Source organism: Drosophila mauritiana, chromosome 2R, assembly GCF_004382145.1.
Source record: "Drosophila mauritiana strain mau12 chromosome 2R, ASM438214v1, whole genome shotgun sequence".
In the NCBI taxonomy this organism is placed as follows: Eukaryota; Metazoa; Arthropoda; class Insecta; order Diptera; family Drosophilidae; genus Drosophila; species Drosophila mauritiana.
Window position 1 is genome coordinate 34568 of NC_046668.1, and position 21414 is coordinate 55981.

At 40.6% G+C, this 21414-nt stretch overlaps 1 protein-coding gene across 1 annotated transcript; it reads right to left on the bottom strand.

Annotated features, from left to right (window-relative positions):
* Positions 1-9511: 9511 nt before the first annotated feature.
* Positions 9512-18750, bottom strand: LOC117137558. Its single transcript, XM_033299061.1, has 2 exons — positions 15587-18750; positions 9512-10276 (listed from the first exon to the last, which is right to left on the bottom strand). Exons 1-2 carry the CDS (start codon positions 15598-15600, stop codon positions 9868-9870), a joined length of 423 nt encoding a protein of 140 aa, XP_033154952.1. The 5' UTR covers positions 15601-18750; the 3' UTR covers positions 9512-9867.
* Positions 18751-21414: the final 2664 nt, after the last annotated feature.

Sequence of the window (21414 nt, forward strand, 5' to 3'; positions counted from 1 at the left end):
GGATGGGTGTCCGGATCCTTAGGCTGGGTTCGATCTTCAGGACGACGTTGAGTCGGAAGGTGCTTGTTCGGGACCGGAGTGTCACCGAGCAGACCTCGTTGCCTCCCAGCCGAGTGATGGGCAGCTGGAACGCAGCCGCTAACGACCGGTCGATGCTGCTCACCGGCATGCATGGGTCGATCATGGCCCCGGTCTCGAAGGTCTTCGAGCCCGTGTCCAGCACGACGATGGCTGTAGGCAGTATGGGGACAGCCTTCTGCTGCTGCTGACGCGGGCGATTGTTGGCGACTGGTGGCGGAGTGCGGGAAATCCGGACCGGACGAGGTGCAGCGGGATGGCGCTCTCTGCGCGTCGGAGCTGGTAGCGCTGCCGGGTTCGGAGCGGGGAGGACCTCGTGCATGTGGAGTAGGGTGTGGTGGTCTCCTCCACACTTCTTGCATCCCTCTTGGCTGCGACAGTCTCCTCCTGAGTGCTGATGGGCGAGGCAGTTCGAGCAGTACTTATTAATAAGTACTGCCCGAAGGCGCTTTTCAGCGCTCAGTTTGTGGAACCTCGTGCACTTTCGAAGAGGATGGATTCCAGAGCAGACTCGGCAGCGGTAGGATTTAATACCTCGAGTACGTCTGCTCTCCAACGACGGGGTGGCACGAGGACGAGGAGCCATTATTGGAGGAAGTGAGTAAGTCTGCCAATAAAGAAATGAAAAAGCTTAGTGTGAGCCGACTACTATTTGGGCCCCGGAATGGGGGAAGTGCCCTAATCCCTAGGAACGGAGGACTCTTTGTCCTCCATCGGTAGCAGAATTACTTTGTGGACAGGGCGTTTTATGGTGCCGCGAGACGTACGGATCTCAACGACTCGAATGCGATCGTCGGCTCCTGGAAAGGCAGAAACAATTCTGCCGAGCCGCCATTCGTTCGGTGGTAGATTGTCCTCCTTGACAACTACCATATCGTCGGCTTGTAGGTTCCTGGTCGGAAATTGCCATTTGCTTCGTTTATGGAGTTCTTTGAGATACTCCTCTTTCCACCGTGCACTAAACTGCTGATGTTGTGCCTTGAGGTGTTGCCATCGATTTATTATCGACTTGGCTTCGCCCTTTATCTCGGGCGAATCAGGGTCGCCTGTTTGGTGCACCTGGGTCGTGAAGGATGCGACCCGTTTCGGCTTACCCTTGGAAATCGGCCCCGTTAGCACCCACCCGAAAATAGTTTCTTGGCCCAGGAGCGAGCCGCAAATATTTTGTCGGGTGCCATCCATCATTATGGATGGTAGAATGTCAGCCCCGATCAGTACATCAATTTGAGAGCTCTCAAAAAAGGTAGGATCTGACCAGCGGAGTGCGGGCAGGTCCTTCAAAGAATTCCGAGGGATCGGATAGGAGGGCAGTTTGCCTGAGAGCTCCGGAAGGACGTACGCTTCAGTGTCTAACTGTAGACCTGGCTTAGTAGGAACGCGAATCCCGAAGTGACACAGCTTCGAGGATTTCGCGGAGACCGAATGATTTAACCCGGAGACTTGGGTCTGGGTGTTGCGGAATGGCAACTTGATGAGGTTGAACAGGCGTTCTGAAATGAACGTCGCCTCGGATCCCGAGTCGATTAAGGCTCGGGCTCGGTAGTTCGTCCCCAAATGGCACACGTCAATCATCGCTGTGCTCAGTAGGACGGCTGAAGTGCCGGACGCGAAGAAAGTTTGCACCACTGAGGTGCTTGCCGATGCATTTCTGCTAGAGGGTCTCGGAAGTTGCTGTGTAGGGGGCGAGGTTGAGGAACTCGCATTTTCGGAATTTGGGGGGCTGCGATGCAGCAGCGTATGGTGCCTGCCCTTACATGTAAAGCAGCTGTGCGTGCTTGTGCAGTCACGTAGCTGATGACCTCTGGCAAAACAATTCAGACATAGCTGCTTCTTTTTGATATACCCGGAGCGCGAGTCAACAGACATTTGAAGAAAACGCGGGCACAATCGTACCGGATGGTTCTCCTTAGAACATAAGTCACACCCTTTCTGTTTGGTGCTGACCTTTGTCTCGAAGGATTGAAGCCTTTTTGGAACCGCCTGAGTCGGTTTCATATCTTCCAATGTCCGATACCTTTCGCTCAGGAAGGCATTCATTTCTTCCCAAGCTGGGATCTCGGATTTGGTAGTTAGCGACTGTTCCCATAAGGACAGGGTCTGCTTGGGCAGTTTGCTCGCGCAAAGGAAAACCAAGAGACAATCCCAGTTTTCTGTGGATACCTGGGAATGTGCTAGTGCTGTTAAACACCCCTGAATCGTGGATTGTAGCTCTTTTAAAGCATGACCAGATTCTTGCGAAATTGAACTCAAGTTAAAAAGAAGCTTGAGCTGGCTGTTGACTAAAAGTCGCTTATTTTGGAACCGATCTCGCAGCGCCTCCCACGCCGAAGCAAAACCATCATTCGTGAGAGGAGATTTCGCCACGATGGCTTTTGCTTCGCCACTTGTTTTCGTGAGGAGATGGAATAGCTTCTCGACCGGAGTCAGCCTGGGGTTGTTTACGTAAATTGCCGTGAATAGGTCCCGGAAAGTGGGCCATCGGAGGTAGTCGCCATCGAAGACTTCCGTGTCGCATGGAGGTAAGCGGCAGCCGGACGAAATTAGCGGCTGAGAGGGTGCTTGCGCGACTTGAGGCGTTGCTCTGTCGATTGTTTCGCCAATTTGTGCCGCACATGACTCGTATACTGAGTAGCAGTAGTCATATTTGGCCTGGAGAATAGGCACTGTGTCGAGCGATCCTTCTTGGGCCATTAGGTCAGAGCATGTTTCGTACTCTCTTTCCACTTTGTCCCATAAGGCTCGCACCTGTTGCAGACGGACTTGTAACGTGTGTAGGGACGGAGAGGCTTGATCTGGAGTGTTGATCTTCGCTTCGAAAAGGCTTACGCGATCGCTGACGGCGATGAATTTATGCAACGCTGCGTTTGCGGGCGTTGGCTGCTCAGAGGATGCCATTTTCTTGGTGTTAGAGCGTGTGACGCGGAGGAAATCAGTCCCGACAGCGGAGGGACTCTCGGATTTTCTCGATAGAGAAGACTCACTAGACGCTCGCGTCACTGGTCGGGAAATGACCAACCTAGGAGTTGTCTTCGAACTGGTCGATGGCAAAACCTTTGCTTTCGGAGTGGGAGTCGCGGGTTTGACCCTAGGACTAACGGACTTGGGTGCTGGCTTACCGCGAGTGGATAGCGGAGATTGCGGGTTGAACTTTTGTTCTTTTCCAGGTGCGCTGGTCTTTTTCTTGTCTCCCTCTAGGGGCATGCTCAGCTATGCCCTAAGAGAAGGAAGTCAAGAAGGCCTGCACGCCGCAAAAAATGTGGAATTGAAAAGGAACCAGACCCAGAGGGCGTCCAAATCTGGATGGACAAAGGATCCCGTCGGAATTCGGGAGAAAGTTGCAATTGGGATCTGGAGATTGGAGCACGAAGGAAAAAAAATCCCAATTTTTGTGAAATAAGGCCCCAATAGATCTTAAATCAACTGGAAAAAAGCTTAAATGAAGTACAATATAGCTAAAATTCAGTTTATTGCAATTTCTGAAAAAATAGCTAAAAAAATAGCTACCAGCTGGAGTCTGGATAATAGCCAAGGATTTATAAAAATCGCTACCGACTGGAAATTCCGAAAAAGAATAGCTAATATAGAAAATAGCTATAAACTTGAATTTATAAAAAATAGCTACCGGATTTCATATAGCTAAAACTCAGTGTGAAAAAATAGCTAGGAGGATTCAGAAAAAGCAACAGCTAGAGTGAAGTCCACAAGAAGATATAGCTATATTGGAGTCTAGAAAAAACAGTAGCTCAAATTTATAAAAAAGACTATAAATTGCAATTTCTGGAAAAATAGCTAAAAAATAGCTACCAGCTGGAGTCTGGATAATAGCCAAGGATTTATAAAAATCTCTACCGACTGGAAATCCCGAAAAAGAATAGCTAATATATGGAAAATAGCTAGAAAATTCAAGTTTATATTTATACAAATAGCTACCGGATTTAGGATCACAATTTTATTATTTTAATTTAGGAACCAGAAATGGGAGCCAGAAATAGCTTGTAAAAAAAAATTATTATTTGGGTTAAATAATTATTAAATAATAATCAATAATAATAATAATTAAAACAATCGTTTCTTTCCTTTTTATTTTTTTTTATTAAATTATTTATTTTTAAATTTTATCGTCGGACTTATTTATTTTATTTTATGTCTCGACAATAGGGTATTCTCTCGTCGCTATGCGCTGGTTTTTTTGTCAGGGCAATAACGAACAAAGAGGAGACGAAAGAACTTGCACTTGGCAAGTCTGTGTAAGTCGCGACTGTGTATATGTGAATATCGTTGGAATCTATGTATGACAATGGATATGTCGTAATGTATGTATATGGCTATGTATATTTGTGTGTATGTGAAATTTTTGGTGATTATATGTATGTGTATATTTAATTGAATTTAATTAAATTTGTATATTGTATTGTATTGTTGTATTTGTATTGGGTTGTATATTTTATTGAGGCACAAAAAAAAACAGCAGTTTAGCAGCGGACGATAACAGTGAATTTTGGACAGTGTATATATATATATATGTACATGCGCTTGGATATCAGCGGAGCACCGTGAGACGAATTAGGGGGCCGGTATTGGCAAAGTGCTTGTTTATGCACTTAAAAAAAAGTAATCACGGTGGCTGGGCGCATGTACTTATATATTTTCACTTTTCACTTGATACGGATGGACGGAAAGAATAAACGCCGTTGGAAAAACGAAAATGGCGACCACGGACGGAATAGGATTTAAAGCCGTACTTATCTTGAATTTTCCGCAAGGAGCGCTGGCAGGATCAGAGCTCATCCGGCTCGAATGACCATGAAATGGAGTGGGCGGAAAATTGCCGTGGTTGTAGTTGCTGCGGCTGCTGCTGAGTCTCCCTGAAATGAAACACTCGGGATCGACTTCACGAAAATTCCGTACTTTATTCGCGCACTTGTAAATTAAGACTCTCTTAACACTAACAGTAGAAATACCGCGGGACCGCGGAGTGGTGAATACCTTGCGGGAAGGGAGGAGAGCGAGAGAAGAGAAGGAGAGCGCGAGCAGCGGTGCTTGCGAGCCGTGGAGGAGCTTCGAGTACAAGCATTGGCCGCTTACACTGCCGCTCAACTGTTTGCGCCCTTCTGGCGTGAACACACTTAATGCATTGCTCACCAATAAATTTGTTTATACACATTAGTTTTTTATTATTTTTAAAAATATTTTCGAAAACTTTAATGTGTATTTTGCAAATATTAAAAAATTAATCAGATGGTGCCTTTAATTTCCCGAAGTCCGAGGCACGAAGTGCGGACACAAGAACTCAACAATCACTGATAATTAATATTTCTCACGTCGCAAGCTGAATACCCTAATGACAAGTATTCTAATATAGTCATTTTCGAAATTTATTTTGTGATGTACATAGATTCGGCTATTAATATTTATAATCTTTATTTAAATAATAATAACGATAAGGCAATGCAAAACAAGAATTTTTCGCATCCTGCCAATTGATAAAAAATAATATAGATTTAAAGTCAACGAACTTCTAAGGTGAAGGGCATATTTTGTCAAATTTACAATGCATGAGCATACGTTTGCACTCATACAGTTGTCTGCTATCACTGTATGCGTAGAAAAGAGCTGTTTGCTGTAGCGCTCTCCGCTCCTTGTCTCTCGAACATAAAAACTAATTGGACTTTAGGCCAAAAAAAACGAATTCTGGACCATAGTGCACTGGCGAGAACCTCACCTTGTAGTTCACACCATACTGAACACTTTCTCGCAACTAGGCCCGTCTGAATCGATCAATACAGCCTTCAGCATAACGCTTCACACTGTATACCCATTTGCATCCAATCGTCTTATGGGTATTCAGTAATTCTGCATTCTGCCATGTCTTGTTAGATACCAGTGCGTCATATTCACACTGCATCGTCATAGATGGGAGACATTTTCAACTTATTGTACTGCTTCTCTTGGCGTCCAGGTTTGCCCGTTTGTTTTAGTTTCGGCCTACCTGGTCCCACCCGTACAGCTTTAGGATTTGGTAAGACTTGCTCTGCACTCTCATCATCTGAATTCTTGCTAGCTCTGTCTGGTCCTTTGGTCATTCGCGTAGCTGTCCACATCACCGTCGTTTACGATGTCCTCAGTTCCCCCAGATTCTGCATGAATACGGCCTGTGCTAACTATCGACTCATTTCGACTTTCACCCAACTCCCATTCGGAAACCACTATCTCAGCATTAGCTTGCCGAGACACGTCACTCTCGTTGAAAAGAACGTCTCTCTTCTCAATCACACGCCGCTTCTCAGTCATACAGCCGATACGCTTTGGGTGTCCTTGAATACGCTATCATACGGTATTATTATTATATTATTATGTTCAAATTTGCCTTTCAGTTTGCCCTTGTCCGACCAAGCTTCCATAGGTGTCATGTTTACGAGAGTTACAATCCTGTGGCCGAGGGAGGAAAGCTTTCAAAAAAACAACTGAACAGCTTGGGGTATGAAATGCGAATGATGCTTTGCATTAGAAAAGTTATATGCTTCTCCCAAATGCTGGGTCGGTGTTGTCTCTCTGTGACCGGAGAGAGATTTTGCTTTCCTCTGAATTTTTTGTTGCTGTGGCCGGAAAGAGGGGGCATGGTAACCTTTTTTTCGAATTCAGCGCCTCAATGATAATTTGAATTTACTTTCCACTTTTGGATGGCCAACCACATAGAAAACTTTTTACTGCTTCGTCAGACCGTCAGAAAGAGAAGACAACCATCTTGGCCTTCGGATGCCCGCCGAACCCATCTCTCTCTCTCACCGCCATTCCAATGGAACTGACAATCAACTCTGTTTGCCTCTTTGAATCCGAAATTCTTGATTCGAAGAATCCTTCTTTTGCCCCAATTTTAGTTCTGGGAACCGAACATAGATGGCGGCACAAGTTCTACACCGCTTGCAATATTTCGTCGCTTTTTCCCGTTGCTTTTAGGTAAACCGCGCCAGCCAGTCCTATACTCTCATTGTGTTCTTCGAAATTCGTAAATAGTTCCCATTGACAAGACAAGAAAGCAAGAAAGAGCATTGCTTGTGTTCCGTATTCGGTGAAGCCGAATACACAGCAAGTCACTAATCACGACCATAATAAATAAGTGCTTGCAATTGGGGCACTTCCCTTCATCATGGAAACGCGTTGAAGTAGTTATGATCCTGAAGCCTGGTAAACATGAAGCCAATCTCGCCTCCTACCGCCCGATCAGCTTACTGCCAGTACTCTCCAAGATACTCGAAAGAGTATTTTTGTCCAGAGTATTGCCGGTGATTGAGGAGGCTGGTCTGAGCCCTGATCACCAGTTTGGCTTTAGGCGCCGCCACGGGACACCAGAGCAAGGCCACCGACTAGCGCAATATATCCTGGACGCCTTTGAGAATAAGAAATACTGCCTAGCAGTAATGCTGGACATTAAGCAAGCCTTTGATCGTGTTTGGCACCCCTGTCCCCTGCCCCAGCCATATTTCAAGTTCTTGAAGTCGTTCCTGGAGGGCAGAAGATTCGCCGTCAGGTGTGGAGAAGCGCGCTCAGACGTCAAAGAAGCCCGTGCAGGAGTTCCCCAAGGAAGCGTTCTCGGTCCGCTCCTCTACAACGCGTATACGGCTGACCTGCCGGTGATACCGAGCCAGTACATTATGGCAGCCACTTACGCCGATGATACTGCGTTCCTAACAACAGCAGATACCCCAGCAGAGGCCTCCCAGACTATGCAGGAGCAACTAGATCTACTGAACACGTGGCACACGAGATGGAATATATCGGTAAACAGCGACAAGTCAACCGCTACCACCTTCGCAACTAGGCGCGGCACTTGCCCACCAGTCAGTTTCAACGGGTTCCCAATCCCAGAGGTAGCCAATCCAAATTATCTTGGCTTTACACTGGACAAGAGACTTACATGTAGACCACACCTGCTAAAGAAGCGGAAACAGGCGGAGAACCGAGTCCGTGAATTCTACTGGCTGATGGGCAGACAATCTAAGCTACCGACTTCCACTAAGCTCCTTATCTACAAAGCGATCATAAGGCCAATCTGGACGTATGGCATTCAACTGTGGGGCACTGCATCGAAAAGTAACATCAACATTATCCAGACATTCGAAAACAAAACGCTCCGCACAGTCACAAACGCTCACCCTTTCCACGATAATGCCACTATCCAGGAGGTCCTCAGCTTCCCCTGGGTGAAGGATAAGATTAAGAAAAGCAGCAGGCAGTACATGCAGAGGCTTCAAGACCACCCAAACAACCTGGCACAAGACCTGCTGGACACCAGTCAACGCACCAGAGGCTGCACCGATCCCACCCTTTGGACCTCTCTGGGATTAGACACGCACATTAAATTAAATTATATACATACATTATTATATACATCATACATACAATATCGACAGTTATTGTAAAGTTTCGCAACAAATTATGTAATCCATTAATTTTCTACCGTTAAGTTTAGTCCTCAAATTTAATGATTGTCCGCGAAGGACAGTTTTAAATTAATACATCCAAAAAAAAAAAATAAAATAAAAACTTTTTTGGTGAAGGCCAAATTTGCTCTCTTTCCGCTCTCTTACGCTGAGAGCGTAAGAAATATAAAAATAGAATTAGCTTGCTTGTGTGAGTAAAAACAAGGGACGAGAATTCGTATATGTGTGCGTGTTGTGCCAGAAGACGATTTTCGGGCCGAAATCAATTCTGATCGAAGAAACGAATTTACATATTTGGAGTTGTGGCCAATTTCGTAGCAATATGATGATTTAAAAAAATAATTAAAAATTCACGCCCTGACTTTGTTTTAACAGATCTGTTCTATGTGCATAACATTAATTATTTTCATAAAACCATAATGAGAAGTGACTACTTTCATTTGTGCACTTAATGCATTGCTCACCAATAAATTTTTTTATACACATTTGTTTTTTATTATTTTTAAAAATAGTTTCGTAAACTTTAATGTGTATTTTGCAAATATTAAAAAATCAATCAGATGGTGCCTTTAATTTCCCGAAGTCCGAGGCACGAAGTGCGGACACAAGAACTCAACAATCATTGCCTTATTAATATTTCTCACGTCGCAAGCTGAATACCCTAATGACAAGTATTCTAATATAGTCATTTTCGAAATTTATTTTGTGATGTACATAGATTCGGCTATTACTATTTCTAAGCTTTATTTAAATAATAATAACGTTAAGGCAATGCAAAACAAGAATTTTTCGCATCCTGCCAATTGATAAAAAATAATATAGATTTAAAGTCAACGACCTTCTAAGGTGAAGGGCTTATTTTGTCAAATTTACAATGCATGAGCATACGTGTGCACTCATACAGTTGTCTGCTATCACTGTATGCGTAGAAAACAGCTGAAGTGTTAAGTTAAAGTAAACGTTTGTTTATTTTCACAAGAAGGTAATTAGGACCGGTGGTCTGTCTTTATTTTGACAAAAATCGGAACTAAATTTAAAGTACAAAATTGGGTGGTATTTATACCCCCCAGCACCGTCGCTGCTTCTGCTAGCGTCAGTGCCAACTCCGTTGCTGGCTCTGCCATTGTCGCTCCCACGGAAGCGCTCCATACGATGATCTTGCATTTATTGGCTACTGCAGGTGGGCGGCCGAATTCGCGTGTAAGCCTTCGCAGATTGTTGTTGCGAATTCTTTTGGTGCTAATTCCTCCGCCTTTAAAATCGAGTGTCCCCACTCATTGCGGTCGTTAGTCGGTTTGTCATCGGTGGTTTGGTTGGTATGGAATTTTGTAACCTTTGTAAACTTAATCTAGATGCGGATCGTTATTATGACGATTCCTGTGATTAGGACGCAGCCCATCAGTATATCGGCTGTGTGGGAGGTTGTTTTTAACAGCTCCAAGGTTTTAGTATTATTGATGTTAAGCTCCTTGACGAATTCTAGTGATAGTTTCTCTTCTAGGTTTTTAATTGTCATCTCGGTTTGGAGGATTGCCGGCATGGGTTGATGGTGTACGGTGTACTTGTTCGTAAAGGCTTGTTCATCAATTTCTATGGTGGTATTGCTGAAGCTAATGACAAATGACCCATTAAGTGTTGACGTTGTTCCGTTGACTGAGATCTTGCCGCTGAATTTGTTGAGTAAGATAACTCCGGGTGCGATTTCATCAATTGTGGGGATGTGTTGGTTGTTGATTCTAATGCAGGTGGCAGGGCGACTTTTTAGGAGATTTGATAGGAAAGATGAATTACTAATGTCTATCATGTTCTTATGTTTACAAATCGTTATTTCATTATAAATATTACATTTTGTAGTTGTTGCGAATATTTTATTTTTACATCTAATTACATTTTCGGTTTCTATTTTGTTGACATATTGACCAATTTTTATTGGTTTAATTGGAATTTCTAAACATAGTTTGGTATCGGTTACAGGGATTTTTACAATATAGATTAACATTGGTCCGTTACTTGCTATGTTTACTTCTGCTATGTGCATGGCTTCCTCAAAGTTTGTGTAAGGAAATTGATTCTGATCTAATATTCTTTTAACTTCATTGATCTCCTCGTCTCCTAGTATTTGGGGGTTGCTAATGTCTGCTTTTGCCCACTGTATGCCCTGATTAAGTTTAAGAATTTCTTCTTTAAGCATTTGTCTCGAGCGTCTCCTTAATATTTTAGGCTGTTTATTACATATCTATTGGCCAAAGTAATTTTATTTATTTTGTCAATGATAAGCCTATTAAGAATAACCTGGTTATTGTTGTTAGTTAAAGCTGAATTTATTTTTTCTTGAATTATTTCAAAATCTCTCATCTCAGTTGGCAAAATCGTCAGAATTAGTGTAGTCCGTTATTTGTAAGTCCGCAGCGCACACAGTCAGAAGGGCTCCGTAAGTGACAGTGTTTAATTTTTTATAAATTATTCTCCCGCTATCTGCTAGTACTGTAGTTCCTTGACAATTTCTTTTTTGTATCTGGGTGACAATTTGGTGCCTAATATTTTATTGTTTTGTACGAATATTTCTTGTCCAGGATAGTAATTTTTTATCTGATTCCTACTTTTATTATGGTAAGCTAGATCTTTTTCCTGCGTGAGCTTGATTTGGTCCGTAATTTTCTGTCTTTCTGTCTGGAATAGTTTAGGGTCCAGAGATACTTTTCTGCCAAAGAATAAATCGACCGGTTTCCTGTTTGTGGTTGAGTGTATTGAATAATTATATTTGACAACTGATCTCTCTATAAGGTCGTTTAATGAACTGTGTAATTTCTCGGCTTTTTGGCATCTAATAATTTCTGAATGAGTTGAATGAAAGCGTTCGATCTGACCGTTGGATGAGCTGTTGTAGGGTGGTGCTTTATAGACCTTTATATTGAACTGGTCTTGCAGCATCCGCATTATGGGACCTGATCCAAGGGACTTTTCGTTACCTATTACCACTACTTCAGGAATACCAAAGTTTATTAATATTTCTTTCAGGGGTTGTTTTATGTCTTGGGTTGCTCGTGAATTGACTATTTTAGCTTGTGCGAATTTAGAAAATGTATCTATTGCTGTGAAGACTACTTGTTTACATGTGAGATCAAAGTCGAAATTAATAATTTGCCCTGGGTATTGTGCTATAGGTGTGCCTTCTAGCTCTTGCTTTTTTGGGTGTCTTTCGTATTTTTGTTCTTTGCAGGTCCGACATTCCTTCGTTATTTTTGTGATTTTAGCCCTCATTTGTGGAAAATATACTTTATACTAACAGCTGCTGTTTGTTTTCGCTGCTATTGCGGTGTGCTCTTCTGTGTTCCGATATAACTGCGTTTTCTTGGTAATTTTCGTCGGTCAGGTCTGTAACTATTTTATTAGAGAATCTGGTTTTGTAATTATTAAAAAGTGGATACATTTCTTGTAGTTTCCCTAAGCTTTCCTCGTCGGTGTAGATTCCATTTATGACGGACGGATTGAGTCTATCTTTTAAAATTTGTATCAAATTGTCTGAATTGAATATTGGTTCTGTAATAGTGTGTCTGTGATATGTTGGAAAAACAATTTCAAATTTGTAAGATTTATTTCCTAAAGATAGCAGTATTTGATTTTTAAAAACATTTATTGGTTCTTCTGCCATGGGTATTCGTTTTTCGGGAGAGCTGAAACTACTGAGCACGGTTTCTGTCATAGCATTTAGTTCTCCATGCGTCTACTCAATGCATCTGCAACCACGTTTGCCTTGCCCGGTTTGTGCAAAAGTTCAGGGTGTATTCTTCTAAAATTGCTTTCCATCTTTTCATTTGATCGTTACGGCTTTTTGGATTGGTTGGGTGCGTGAGAGACTCGTGATCTGTGAATATCTTTAGTTTATATGTATTGCCCAAATTATGGCCAGCATTTCTTTTTTGTTCGGTGCGTAACTTTCTTCCTTACTTAAGGTTCTAGAAATAAACATTATTGGTTTGTCCTCCTGAGCTAATACGGCTCCTATGTCATAATCGGAGGCATCGGTGGTCAATTGGATTTCTTTACTATAATCTGGATAAGCCAGCATGACTTCTTCGGAAGCTAGAGTTTGTTTTAGTTTATTGAATGCTTCCGTAGCGTTTTCGTCCAGGTAGATAAGCGTTCTGTTTGAGGCATTTTTTGAAATACGTCCTCGGCCCTCTTACCCTCTTAAAAGGGCTGTAAGGGGCTTTGCGAGTTTCGCATAATCTTTGATAAAGCGACGGTAAAACCCTGAGAGTCTTAAAAAGGAACGAAGATTTTTGAGGGTCTTTGGCTCGGGAAATTCTACAATAGCCCTGACTTTTTTAGGATTCTTTTTTCTTCCAGTATCGGCCACTAAAAACCCTAAGAATTCCACTTCTTTTTTGAGGAATTCACATTTGTCGAGCTGGATTCCCATATTTGCTTCTTCTAGAATATTAAATATTATCTTGATGTCTTTTAGATGGTTTTCCTCATTTTTGCTAAAGATGGTGATGTCATCGATGTATACGAAACACCTAATTCCTATATGTTCTGTAAGGATATCGTCCAGCGTCCGTTGAAAAATTGAAGGAGCGTTTTTGAGTCCAAACGGTAGTCTGGTAAACTCGTATTTACCCTGGATAACTGAGAATGCCGTTTTTTCAATATCGGATTTTCTTAGTGGGATTTGGTGAAAGCCGCTTTTGAGGTCAATGACTGAGAAAAACTTATTATGTCCTAGCTGTGCTAGTACGTTGTTAATGTCCGGTATGGGGTATCTGTCTGGAATGGTAACCATGTTTAATTTCCTATAGTCAATTACCATTCTGTGTTTTCTCTGTCCTGATCCTTCAATTTTTTTGGGACAATCCATATTGGGGAATTGTATGGAGATCGTGAGGGTCTAATTATGTCGTTTGCGAGCAGCTCTTGTATTTGTTTTTCTACTTCTGGTCTAAGAGCATCTGGGTACGGGTAGTGTCTTGAGAATATTGGGCACTCGTTTGTACTCCTTATAGTGGCTTCTACTCTTGTTGTGTATGTCAGTTTTCCGTCCGGGTCCCCAAAAAGTTTTGAGCAAATAGTTCTTAAATGTTTCTTTTGAGTTTCTGTAGCGTGTTCTACTTGAGTATCTAATTGTTTGACTTCGCGTGAGGTTTTCTGTTTTATTTTAATTCTTTTTTATTCTGTATTGAAATATACCCCTTTTGCATATTAATTTGTGCTTTTACTTCGCGCAGTGTATCGTTTCCGATAATGGCTTCGAAGGTTTTTAAGGAGGGTAGTATAAAAAATTTAATAAAAGTATTTTTTAGGTCAAAAGGATTGGCGATTGTATGGTGTGTTATAAGAACTCTTTCGCCCACAGAGTTAACGAAAAAGGGTTGGTTGTTTTTGATTGGTTTCTTAGCTAATCTTGGTTGGATGTAATTTTTGTTGGATCCGGTGTCTATCAGAATGTTGATCATCTCTCCATGACCTGCTTTAGATTGGAAGTAGGGTAACGAAGTGGGTTCTACTCTAATAAATGTAATTCAGTATGTTCTGCCTCGTCTGTAACCTGCTCGAAATCTGAGATTTCTGAATAGTATTCATTGAGTGTTGCCTCATCAGTCCCTGTTGGTTCGTCGTTGTACTCTGTAGTTTGTTCGCTAGCGTTTTCTGTCTGGCAGTCCGTTTAGTCCTTGTGGTGATGGTTTTTTTTCTTGCTGTCCAAATCTGGTTCTGTCCATGTAGTTAACTTGTTTTGTCTGCATACTTCTATCTATGTCCATAGGCTCTGGCCTAGGTTGTGGCTTTGGGGACGATGGTCTTGGTTTCTGTGTTGGTAGGTTGCCATAGTGTTGTTGATAATTCCCTCCATATTGTTGCTGTGGTACATAGTGAGTTATTCCAGGGGTCTGTGGAACATAAGCCAAGTGTGGAATGAATGGTTGTCGACCTGCGTTTAAGAATTGTTGTACGGGATTTTTTGGTAGGGGTGGTCCTCTACCAGGGCCTTCGAATTTTCTTAAATGGGTTTGGCTATTAGTTCCGTAATTGGTTCTAAATTTTTGGTTTTCCAATTTCTCGCATAGCTGAAGTGCTGATGGGAGATCTGCGGGCTCTTTGGTTCCCAACAGTCTGGGAACGTCGCCGTTCAGGCCTCTGACGAAGGTGTCAAGTGCCTTGTCTCTGTAGGATTTGGCAAAAAGATCCATTGATTCTTTTCCCATTTCCATGCAAGTAATTTTGTTCAAAATAAGAGATAGGTGGGTATAAACTTGCTGGTAGGTAAACTTGGTAGAAATCTGCTGTACTTTGATTTCCTTGCACCAGCGAGGTCATTTGGTATTCTAGTGTGGTCACATCGTGTGTGTGCTGTCAAACATTTTGAGATAGCTGTCTAATTTAGTGGGGTGTTGTAAGACTCCAGGACTGAGTCTGCGTTGCCTACAATCTTGTTCCTCATAACATTAAGAATTCCGTAATATTTGGGTGATCCTGCTAATGATGAATATATTTTTAATATTCTCTCTACGCTTTTTCTCCATGAGCTAAATTCTCCTGCTTGGCCAGAAAATTCCCTTAAACACTTAATTCACTCATATTAACATTATTGATATGGACTGCTTGATCAAGTAGTGGTGCAGTGTCTGAGTTTTATTTTTGGTTCAAAATTCTCTCTACTATTTCCTGAATTTGTCCCTGCATATTGGCTATGTTAAGGGCTTGGTTTACTTCGGGGCCTGTGTTATTATTAAGTAGGGCAGGCCTAATTATATTGTTTGGGTTTGCCATGATTATTTATAAAAAAAATATTTTTTCTTAATATTTTCTCAAAGTGTTTCTCGTATACATTTTAAACGTTTTTCAAATATTTTTTTTTATTTTTAAAAAATTTTTAATTATATAAATTTTGTATGTTTCAAACATTTTTTCCTTAAATTTTTGTTAGAAAATTAAAAATTTAAATTTAAATTTTGTGTGTTTTACAAATATTTTTTCCTTTACTTTTTGTTTTATATTTTATATTTTTAGATTATTTCTCCTATAGCTTTATCACTTTTCGTATAGATTTTCTAACATGTTTAACTTACAGTATAAAATACATCCTGAACCGGTTATTTGGTAATCTTCCTTTTTGCTCCTGGGGGCTACTGGGGTACCTTCGTAACACTTCCGTCCAGTCGTCTGCGGCGATAGCCTTCAGGCCGATGTAAGTGAGTCCTTTTTGTGCAGGATCCGTCCCACGGTGATCTTGGCAGCCAATTGGGTGCTTTTTCAGATTCGTTGTATTTGTTTGTTTTTGTTGTTTTTATCGTTCGCGAACCGGGGCAGCCTATGGGGTGCTCTTACGGGTTTGCGTTTTCGCGTATCGTAAACAGGGCAGGACCCTTTTAACGTTGGGCGCCAGTTAAAGTAAACGTTTGTCTCTGCCATCGTCGCTCCCACGGAAGCGCTCCAGACGCTGATCTTGCATTTATTGGCTACTGCAGGTGCACGGCCGGATGCGCGTGTAAGCCTTCGCAGATTGTTGTTGCGAATTCTTTTTGTGCTAACTTATATATATCGCGTTGTTAATATCAGGATCCTCGTCGTATGTCCATATCGGCGTCACTTATATTGATCTAAACTATGTAATTTGTACAGCTGTGCGCATTCAAAGAGTCCACTTGCGTCTGCTTTGGCTTCTTAACGATTAATGTGCAGTTTCCTGCAGGCTGCTTTTTCTCTTCTTCATTTTGGCATTTCCTTCTCATTCCTTTCTCACTGTAACCAAGCAGCGCAAGTGGTCACGTTCAGCAACAGCTCTATCGCTCTCATTTTAGCAGAATCCCGTTCATAGATAATTCATCTATTCATCCTCACACGTTGACAATAAATAGGAACACGCATAAAAGCAAAAGGAACATGGAGAAGAAGTATATAGCGACTAAACTCATACCCATTATTTTCGCCTTGACACTGCCATTCTGAAATTTACACGTCCCCGTTTTTGTTTCTCTTGATAAACTCAATAAGCATTTCTGCATCCGGCATTTTCCGTATATCTTCATTGCAATACTTGAACGATCGGTTACTCGTCAACGGCTTTAGCGTATACCTGTCACACTCTAATGCTTCAGTTACCTAAATGGGTCCTCTGAATTTCGGATCTAACTTGTTTTGATGTCTTCCTTCATTTTTCGATAGCACATAGTCATCTACGTGGTGTTTGTCAACGGCTGCCCTACTGCTATCAAATCTGGATTTGTCGTAAGACGCTAAGGAATTCATATTTTCCGTCGCATGAGCTCTAACAGTTGCCAAATCTATTTCACATTCGGTCTCACATGGAGAAACCAAATCAAGGGGTCGAGCCATTTTATCAATTAACATCTCCAACGGTTACCTGGTTATTTACTGACCTTTTGAAAGCTCTGGGTAAAACTGGTAATTAACTCGTTCTACCTAGTCTTTGGACCTTGCGATATAATACGCCTTTTTGCAGATCATACGGATTTCGGCAAACGCATCTGATTCCAATTGTCGACCATTACTATCGTTATGGGAATTATGTTGACGTGTAAAGCGTCTATTAATATTGTTTTTAAAATTTTGTTGTCTCTGTATAAAGCAGCTATTTTATTGTTGGTGTTATTATATCGTGGTACATGACGAGCGTTGTTGCCATTATTATAGTTCTGTTGTCGTGGTATGTAGCGACTGTTGTAGTCACTATTGGTTTGTTGTCCTTTCGCGTATGGGAGATTCCAGATTCCATATTTCGTGGAGTTTGTTCAGGCTTTTAGAGAAGTTTAATTCAATCTGTCCAAACTCGTATGCTTTCTCAATTATCTTTGTCCTTTGATTCTTAATGGCTGACATAAGAGGGTCCTTTAATCCAGCTAGGAATGTATTTAAGCAGAATCTGTCGTATTGGTCACGTTTGGCCGCGAGGGAGTGTCTACTAGGGTCTGCTTCTCTGGCGAGTGACATTAATTCGATCCTATTTCCTGCTAGACTGTATTCGGTTGAGATTTGCTTTGATGTCATCCCAACTAAGGAGTACATCGCAGACATTCAGAGCTTCGTCTGCCCTGCCTTTAATTTGGTCACGGATAGTTCCAAGAAAGTACTGTGGGACTTAGTGGCCCTGGGGCGTTACCGGAATCCATAGCGTTGGTGGGATTGTTTTGGGATTGTACCGACTTGTCTCTCTCTTTTGTTCCTGTCGCTTCCCTTATCTCAGATAGACTAGATCCGCTTCTTAGCCCTAATCCGCCCCCACTGTGTTAAATATTGTAAGTGTTGGCTTTTTTTCTTAACATTTACGTGTATTGGGAATTTTTTTTTTTTTTTCTTTTTTGTATCGGGAAAATTTTTGCTGTTCGGTTTGTTTTGTTTTCGTTTGTATATAAACGTATTAATGCTATAGTGTAATATATTTTGTGATACTATGTATAAGTAACTATTCTTGAATGTGTATTATTTCCAAATTAAAAGAAAACCTGTATGTGTGTGTCCGTTACGAAGTTTCCTCTTTGCCTCGTTTACCGATGTAGTAATATTTGTATGTCATTCATGTAGTCCTGCTGTTCTTCCTTCCACCTATGAGGTTTTTTTTATGTTTTCGACTTTATATGTAATGCATGAATTAAATTAGTATTCAATAGAGTGTACTTTAGAGAACATGTTGTATTTTTAGTGAACATGTTGTTTTCTTTTTGTTGTTTTGTCTTATTTTTCTTAATTTTTTTTTTTTTTTATTGGGTCGGGTTGTTAATATCAGGAGCCTCGTCGTCCGTCCATATCGGAGTCACTTATAGATTATACAGCTGTGCGCATTCAACTAGTACACTTGTGTCTGCTTTGGTTTCTCAACGATAAATGTGCTGTTTCCTGCAGGCTGCCTTTTCTCTTCTTCATTTTGGCATATCCTTTTCATTATGTCACTTTCTCACTCTAACCATACAGCGCAAGTGACCACGTTCAGCAACAGCTCTATCGCTCTCATTTAAGCAGAATACCGTTCATACATAATTCATCTATTCATCCTCACACATTGACAATAAATAGGAACCCTCTATTTTCGCCTCGAGATTGCCAGTTTCATCGATCAATAATACATCAGCTTACAACTTGTCTTAACATGACCATTTATCAATTGCTAGTATCGATCTTCCGTCAGTTCAAACACACTTGATTCAAAGACACTAGAATAACAAGATGCGTAACGCCATACTATTTTTTGGCACGCGATTTTTTGGCCGTGGCTCTAGAGGTGGCTCCAGGCTCTCTCGAGTTTTTGTTCGAGAGAGAAAGAGCGGAGAGCGCTACAGCAAGCAGCTCTTTTCTACGCATACAGTGATAGCAGACAACTGTATGTGTGCACACGTTCGTCCATATCGGCGTCACTTATATTGATCTACACTACGCAATTTGTACAGCTGCGCATTCAACGAGTCCACTTGCGTCTGCTTTGGTTCAACGATTAATGTGCAATTTCCTGCAGGCTGCTTTTTCTCTTCTTCACTTTGGGATTTCCTTCTCATTATGTCACTTTCTCACTCTACCACTTTTCTCTTACCAATTTTGACATTCCCTTTTTATTATGTCGCTTTCTCACTCTAACCAAGCAGCGCATGTGGTCACGTTCAGCATTCATTTTTTCATTCGTTTCATTCATTCGCTCCCACTTTAGCAGGCTCCCGTTCATAGATAATTCATCTATTCATCCTTACACATAGATATTAAATAGGAACACGCATAAGAGCAAAAGAAACATTGAGAAGAAGTAAATAGCGACTACATGCATACCCATTTTGTTCGCCTCGGCATATACGCAACTTTGTATAAATGTGACTTTTGTATTTTCAACACGCCACCTCAAAAATCACACTGATACAAATTGATTAAAATTCAAATTAAATTAAAAATTACTTTCAGACGAGTGCGCGTGTTTTCTAATGGTTGTAATCTTATTCTTTTCTTTTTTCTCTGGGGCTACTTTTATTGAACCAGCATTTATTCCCCAAAGAATTGGGGAAACCCAGTATAACTATATCCCAATTAGTTCAATCAAATAAAAATTTAACGAGATTCACTTAAATAAACATAGTAATGATTAGACAAGTAATTGATTTGAATTGATTATGGTTATGGTTATATATATATACAGACTTCATATAAAAAAATTAATTTGCTTATTCAGATTCGGTAAGCTCTCGTTGGTCTCGCAGTGCAGTGAACCTGGCTTTGGCTTTGGTATTGGCTTTGTCAAAATATCAGCCAATTGTAAATCTGTGGAAAGATACTTAACACAAATTAGTTTGTTTTCAATTTATTCTCTGGTAAAATGATATTTGATGTCTATGTGCTTAGTTCTCTTGTGGCAAATGGAATTATTGGCTATACTTATACAACCTTGGCTATCCTCGAAAATACCTATTGGACCATTTAATTCTAATTTCATTTCATTCGTAATGAATTTAGCCATAATGCTTCCCTTACTCCTTCGAATAAGGCCATATATTCAGCTTCGGTAGATGAAGCAGCAACAGATTTTTGTTTCATAGTACTCCAGCAAATTGAAAAATTTTCAAACATTTTAAATATATACCCTGTAGTACTTCTTCTGTCAGTCTCATTTCCGGCCCAATCAGAATCAACATACCCCATAAGAATTTTATTAACTTACTATAAATTGACAGTTCCCTTTAGATATCTTAAAATTCTTTTAAGACATTGCCATAATTCTCTATTATTGTAGTTAGTATATCGACTTAAGATACTTATCGATGTACTTAAATCCGGTCGTGTACACAAAATTCACGCATTTAATTAGAGAGATATTCTCTTCCATTATCGATATATAGATTAACCATTTTTAAATTGAAATGGGCCTCACTCTTTGCTACAAAATCTTTAAATACAAAGAACACGTCCGATTTATAAGTTATTAAATACGTCGCACAATAATGTGTATATTGATCAATAAATACTACATAGTAGTTTTTATTATCAATAGTTGAGGGCCTAATCGGACCGCATAAATCCGAATGAATTACAAATAGTGGGCGTTCAATATTTTCTTTATTTTTGTGTTTTTCACATTTTAGTCTTGATTGCTTTCCGTTAATACACGCCTCACATAATTTACTACTATTTACTTGTACGTTTTTTATAAGTTTCATTATTTCTGTTAATGGTATAGTTGGGTGGTCTAGGCCCTGGCTTTAATTTTTCACTCAATTCTATTCTGACTTTGCAGCCTTTAAAACTTTCAGGGTGATTCTCCATGCAGTTTGCACATACGTGTGCAAACACATAGGTGTGTCTCACATGATTTAGAACCGGTAGGATGCTCACCCGCACAATTCCGAATAATAATAATAGCCGAATCATAATATCACAAAATAAATTTTAAAAATACTTTATAGTAGAATATTTGTTAGAGTATTCAGCGTGCGTAGTGTGAAAAATGAATAAGGCAATGATTGTTGAGTGCTTGTGAACGCACTTCGTGCCTCCAGATATGTCTTTTGCAATAAACAATTTTAATATTTTTATTTATTTTATAAATTTTTATTTTCTACTACGTATTATTTTTATGAAATATTTATTTCTCATGTAATGCCTTTTTTTTGGAAAATTTATTGGAATTTTTATTAAATTTGTACATTGGATATGATAAAGATATTCTAATGTGCAATGTAATGTACCGTTGTGTTTGGTGGTAGATATTTTCTTAATATTCCTACTAGATTTTCTAGTGTGTCATTCGATTATATGTCGTGTTTTATCTAAAACTCTCAATGACTTATGTATTGTATACCTCCCTTTTGTTAATATAAGTTGTTGCTGAAACTGGTCTCTCGTATTAAATTTTCAAAACTACTTTCAGCAGAATGCTGTGTATTTTGATCTGAGCTTAATTGTTCAA